The 7,072-nt window shown below is 31.9% G+C and overlaps 1 protein-coding gene and 1 non-coding gene across 2 annotated transcripts; one reads left to right on the plus strand and one right to left on the minus strand.

The window, feature by feature from the left end:
• Positions 1-942: 942 nt before the first annotated feature.
• Positions 943-1,014, plus strand: TRNAD-GUC. Its single transcript has one exon. It is a non-coding gene; the product is annotated as a tRNA-Asp (tRNA).
• Positions 1,015-1,421: 407 nt separating this feature from the next.
• LOC104810063 lies at positions 1,422-3,703 on the minus strand. The gene is made up of 6 exons (XM_010536246.2): positions 3,257-3,703; positions 3,041-3,101; positions 2,586-2,728; positions 2,268-2,331; positions 2,099-2,143; positions 1,422-1,747 (listed from the first exon to the last, which is right to left on the minus strand). Exons 1-5 carry the CDS (start codon positions 3,419-3,421, stop codon positions 2,127-2,129), a joined length of 450 nt encoding a protein of 149 aa, XP_010534548.1. The 5' UTR covers positions 3,422-3,703; the 3' UTR covers positions 1,422-1,747; positions 2,099-2,126.
• Positions 3,704-7,072: the final 3,369 nt, after the last annotated feature.

The following is a 7,072-nucleotide window of genomic DNA, read 5'->3' on the forward strand; positions in this document are numbered from 1 at the left end:
AAGATGTTTTTTGGTTTATAATCTTCTATCAAATTATCGATGCAGATAAATATATAAAATAATAAATTTATGAGTATAATCAAAATATAAAAAGTAATAAAAAAAAAAAATAAGAATTAATTAAAATAAAAATCATAACATTTATATACTTTTAATTTTATTGTTAACAAAATTGATTGTTTTTTGTGATTGAATATTAGATTTGTATATATTTTTTAGAAAAATATAAATAATTAAAAAAATAGATAAAAAAATCAAGAGTAAAACAAAACTAGATAATTGTTTGATCCAAAGAAATAATTTAAAAAAAAATAGAACGAAGGGGGCCATATAACGTTTATATAGGGGGCATTTTACATTTTTTTATTAAAATTTTATAAAATTTATAACTAAATCAATTTTTTTACCTAAATTAAATTAGTGGGGGCATGGACCCCACTCCTATGTACCAAGATCCGCCCATAGTTGTATTCACATTTTCGTAGCGAGAAGAGAGAATAGATTCGCTCCTTGACGATTTTTACGCAGAAACATCGCGTCTCATAACTTCTCTGCTGGATTCTTGATCGAATCCATGGACCTTTTAACGGAGTACGAAGCTGATGATGAGGATATGGGAAATCAAGTTGAAGCATCCATAGAAAAACTCACTCGTCTCTCTATGCGGAGCTGCAACAGCCAGGGAGAGAATGTCTCTTTATAGTCATATGAATGATCACCAAAGAGAGCAGAAAGCCTGTTCCTTTTGCTTGAAACAGCGGCTCCCATGCCTCAGAAAAAACAGCCTTGGACTTCAGCAAGATTAACTTCATCAACCTCACATTCATCACTTTCACGTATACAGATCTAAAGTGGGCACTTGCAGAATCTGGGAAATCGATTCGAGTTCTCGACGGGAAAGAGATGAATGAAGAATATAGATGTTTACCCATAAACATCAAAGTCGTTGTAGTATAGTGGTGAGTATTCCCGCCTGTCACGCGGGTGACCCGGGTTCGATCCCCGGCAACGGCGATAATTTTTATCCTTTGCAATTTTTTCCAGATTATTTTCATTATTTTTTCCTTCCTCTTTTTTTGTTTTGGTTTCCAAACACTTTCAAAATTCAAATCCCGGTGTGGATGAGATATTGCATAACAAAAATCTACTTATTAATATTTTCCTCTACAATTTGTATGATCGTTACATATTTAATTATGTAATAATTCTATATCTGTACAATTCCTTTTTTTTTTTTACATAGAGTTTAGTCAGCGAAAATTGAAACCCAAAATTTCCTTCAGTTTTACCATTAACTAATAGATTTTTATGTAAATAGTTCAAATCAATTGATTATATATATATATATATATATCTTCCATACGATGGATTATATCGACCACCACTTTCTTCCTTTCCTCGTATCACAAAGAAAGGTCAAATAAGAAGATAAAACCATAATTGCGGTGTTGTCTTGTAATGATATAATACATGGTCATTTTTTTTCATAAGATAAAAAAGGGAAATTACATGAAGTAGCAGCCAGATAAGGTTATATATATATATATATATATATTATATATATGTGAGGCTAAGTATAATTTAAGTAGATAGATCAGAAGTTAAAAGTGTTCATCATAAAGTGACCCTAAGTGTTGCCTTTTGTCGGAAACAAAAAGAATCAGTACATTGTCGAGAACGAAGTCCCCACACCTTTATGCTATATACTTTCACATATTCTTCGTTAAGAGATCCACTCCTACGTTTCCTGCATAATTCACACGCATATATAGAACTGTATATCAATTATTGAGTCAAGGGTAAATAAAAACCCTAAATATGCATCTCTCTTGAAATTTAAATAAAGTCAAATTTCAGAGAAAAACCTAAACTTGTTTTATAGTACTTATAACTCTAGCAGAACTCACTTATAGTCTATATATATATATATATATATATATATGTGTGTGTGTGTGTGTTATTTGCTAAAATTGTTTCAAGTCAGATTTATTTTTTTAAAATTAGGACATAATTAATTAGTAATCCCTTAGATAAGGATAAGAGATACAGTTATGTAAATGCTTTCATGGAATTCATTGGCTTAAGTTTGTGTAAGTACCTTAGCAGTTATGGATGAGTTAGGTCTGTCAGTAGTAAAGCGACCCTGCAACACCATAAAAGATTCTTATTATTCAATAATAATATATAATATGTGTGATGAATTTTAAAAAAAAAATTATGATAAATTTAAGCATATATATATATACACGATAGAAAAATCATCTCACCTTCCCACCAGTTTCCTCTTGACGCACTTTTTGAGTCGCCTTGATCTTCTCCATCTTTCTTGAACTGAACAAGTACATATAAATATAAATATAAATCTACATATGTATATGTTTTTTTTTGTTAAAAACATATATATGTATATGTATATATATGTAGGATAGCACTTTTGGTACGCATAGTAAAACTATCCTTATTTAGCTTTTTTGGGTTTACGTCCATTATATTCGTTGCATGTCGACACATAAGAAAATTGGAATAATACACATACACACATACACACACACACACACATATATATATATATATATATAACTTACAGAATTTGTGGAAGTTGGTGCTATTGGAGAATAATTCTCTTGGCCTCCATAGTAAATGGATGAACTCCAGTTGCAAGGTTGTGCTTCTTCACCCCGGTAATTTCCACTGTTCCTTTCTCCTCTCTCGCTCCGGCCACCTTCATCTGCATATATATCAGATTAACAAAATTACACACACACATACACACACATACATACATACATACATACATACACACACACACATACATACATACATACATACATACATACATACATACATACATACATACATACATACATACATACATACATACATACATACATGCATGCATACATACTATTATATAATATATCTAAGTTAAACAAGAATAATTAGTTAGAATAAGTAACTAGATACTTGTTCGTGGGAGCGAGAATCTTAACTCACATATATTCCTTTGCTAACCAAAAAAAATCTATGAAATAGTAATTACTTGGAGAGTGATATTTCCCGTCTCCAACTTGACTTGCCAAACCCACATGCCTTCCCATACCCTTCAGGCCACATTAATGAGAGCAAAGAAATCATATTAAAAAACCTTCGTGTCTTTTTTCTTGGTGTATACATGTATAAATGCATGTATAGATTGATGAATAAGTATATATGTACATCTATCCATGCAGAATATAATTTGTTAATTAGAGTGTACCGGTGAGGGTGGTGGGAAGATGGACTTAAACAGTCCTGTGGTTGATGAAGATGTCGACGAAGAAGATGAAGAAATGCCTCTTGGACCAAAAAGATGATCAAGGGAGGATGATGACGACGACGAGTAAGAAGGGGAAGACGAAGCAACCGCCTTTTTCTTGTCCATGGCCGGTACGTGAGATGTTAAAAGGGGTGTGTATATATAGTAGTTACGTGGGCTTGTATATATGTGTGTGTGTGTAAGTATATATATATGTGTATGATTAAAGCTTCTTTTTTGTAACGTGAACCAACGGCCTTGGGATGCCAAAACGAGAAAGGCAAAGAGAGGGATAAGATTTGTAGAGAAAAGCTAAGAAACGAGAGAGAGAGAGAGAGAGAGAGAGAGAGAGAGAGAGAGATGTTAATTAGGAGACACGTGAAGATTTGCAGTGGTTTGTGTTGGGAGGCATGGGACTTACTGTCTCTGCCTATTTATAGCCTCTAAAAAGTCCAGGAACATTGTGCATATGGCCGGCGATAACTTACTTGGCACACGTTTTTTTTATCAAATAAATTCTAATTATTATATTGTTGAGGGGACGTATGTTCATATATTTACCACCGAACCAATCTCTGCAAAAAGTATTTGGATCGACGATTTTTTTGATTGATGGGGCTATATATATGGACCCTCTGAGTTATGTTTAAAATTGTATAAGAATGATAAAAAAATATGTTATTTTTGTGTTAAAGTTATGATTTTCAGTGATACAAGTTTTCTTAAGGGAGTAAATCAATAACATAATCTCAAAACATATGCCCATGAACATCATACAGAGAATGCTATACGACGTTACATTGATGAAAATGGAATGTTCCCATTAATCAAGTGGCTGTTCATGCAAGTTGAACATGCTTATAGGGTTTGAATCTCTCTATATATGCTCCGTATATGCCAAATACGATGTGAAGATTCTTTGTCGATGATATGAAAAACAAGATCAAAACAAAATAAATTGGCTTACATAGTTATCGGTTTTCGGTAAAACAAGCCTTTTATTCACTTGATGTTTACTTTGTGTCGGTCTCCTTATATGAGAGATGTCGGTCCATCGGGATATATTATATCGACGATGACAACACTCATGTGATCATCTATTCTTTATACTTGTCGTAACGGTGAGGGACGGTGAATTCGAAGGCTTTACCGAAGACAAAGGGCGTGAACGAGAGATTATACAATGGCTAATAATGGAGGCATATAAACAAGTTGTGCGGGTCGTATTCATACATAAGATACTATATAGATGATATAATATATTTCTTACCAACCTCATAGAGAGAAGAGATCTTTTTTTCCATGTATATATATATATATACACACATATATGCACATATATATAAAGATTATATATATTGACTTGCAATGGTAAGATGGAATATAGGACCAAAGAGACGGATAGTGTCAAGTTGGGTTAACCAAATACAGTGACGGGAGATGCAATGAACACACAAGCATCGACATCACAAAGGGTTGACTTATGTTCTTGTTGTTCCTATTACCCAGCCATACTTAGAAGATTCACCCTTTGCAAGTTGCAGAGTGTGAATATTATGAAAAAATATCTTGAATGTTCGTTTTTTTTAATTATATATATATATATATATATATATATATATATATATATATATTATGCATGCGTTTCCATCTTAATTATGTTCAAATGATCATCTTATTCATGTAATATTCGGCGCTCAATGTTACTCATATACTCAAAGTCACATCGACCGTTTCTAGAACTAGTTGGGGGCAAGTATCACAGTCATCAATCATGGTTAATCACTTGATTTATATATAAAAAAAAGTCTTAAAAAGAACGTAAAATAAAATTTCAAAATAGTTAAATGGTTAGAACAAGGTATTTTTTCTACTTGAAAACATGAAATGGGAGTTTCACAAGCTTTTTTCCTAATAAAAAAGATTTAAATAACTTTAAGTTTTAGCCAATTTTGATAACCAAAACTTTGAAGGAGAGACTAATAAATTTTAAATTGACTAATATAAAATTGTAAATGATTAGAATAAGGTGTTTAGATTCATTTCACAGTTTTTTTTAAAATTATCGTTGAGGATATGGCCTGAACCTTTAAAAGTCGATATATAGATCTCGAACTACTCGTACTTAGAGGGTTAATATATCTACAGTTTGAATCAAATCGAGACTAAGAATCTATTTTTTACATTTTCATCAAACAAACATATGAATTTTAACCAATCATATATAAACAATTGATGCCGTTATATTAGACATGACGATGGCTTTCGAGTACTAATATTCCTATTATTTTTGTGGTTTTTTATTTATTGACCGATCAAACACAACACATCACTTGTACATGGGAGACACATTCAAGCAAGATCCAGACAGTTCCATGCAAAGAACAAAGCCAAATCAAAAGAAAAACAAAACCAGTGGCACAGATTACTCACGCAAAGAATAATTCCACTGCAGAACAAAAAACATGTATATAATTATGCGTAGCTTGAATGGTAAAAAAGCCAGGGAGAGAATGTCTCTTTATAGTCATATGAATGATCACCAAAGAACCCATGTCAAAGAATTTTCCCACGTGTCCAATGGAAACGAAATCGAGAGCAAATTATGAAGAAATTCATGAACAAAACTCAAATTGTGATGATGGATGGATCATCAAGAGCCATTGACATGAAGAATGTCAAAAGGGGAATATAAGAGAATTGCAGCCTTTTCGGGTGGATAGAGAGGGGATTGGATCCTTTTCTTCTGCTAGGTTAGAGCCACAATTTTAGGTTTAAAGTGTTAGGGGACCTAGAAAAAATTATAAATGAATGCAAAACTTAATTTTATCGTATGACAAACATAATTTTATGATAAGGGCATTCGACAATTTTGTTAAAAATCTTATAGATTTTGTAAAAAAAATATTTTTTTAATCAAACAAATTGGGACATATACAACATATACCGGTAGATGCACCGCTTAGAAAAATTGAGAGTATAGAAATAAAGGTGGAGAGAGAAGGAAGATGCAGACTTAAACTTATTTGAGAACGAATCATTAGAAATGAATTAGAATTATTGTAAATTCCGAAAGAGTTAACTCAAAACCGAAATGAGTGAAAAAAAAGATTCAGGCGATCGACCTAAAATAAATTTGGGACTAAAGCGATGTTGAAATAAATTGAGGTATATGCCTCCATTCATATCAAATTGGGTATGCAAGAAGCTATCTTCGAACATTCTCTCTCTTATTCTGTTGTTTAACCTTGGACCAACAATATATATATATATATATGCACTCTAAATATCTTTTTTTTTCCATCATTTTCACAACATGTGATATATTTTCTACACATTCCACTGCTTCTGATCCGATGAAAGAGTCTATATATTGAGTGCCAATAATCATTTACTTCGGAAATATAATTTCGTACGTGATTTTGTACTACGTAAATGTTTTGAGCTACTTGTAAATAGTAAAATGTAATCGAAAAAACGATTATTGACTCAGCAGTGTTTACTGCTAAGTGATGACACTGATATAATATTATGTTTATTATTATTTCTAATCATATTTTAAAATTAATATTTCTTTCAATCACATATTTATTTTCCTATTTCAAAAGAAAATGTCACTATAGTGCGGGTACAAATTTTATTTAATCACCTCTCTCTTTCCCCCTTTTTTACTGTCCATGATTTTTCTAGTAGACAAGAAATAGAATATGTCGTATGTGCGATGTGTCTTTCGAGACATGGAAGCAACAAGGCGACACTGATTCAGTTTATGGATGG

This window comes from Tarenaya hassleriana, unplaced genomic scaffold (assembly GCF_000463585.1).
Source record: "Tarenaya hassleriana unplaced genomic scaffold, ASM46358v1 Cleome17, whole genome shotgun sequence".
Taxonomy (NCBI): Eukaryota; Viridiplantae; Streptophyta; class Magnoliopsida; order Brassicales; family Cleomaceae; genus Tarenaya; species Tarenaya hassleriana.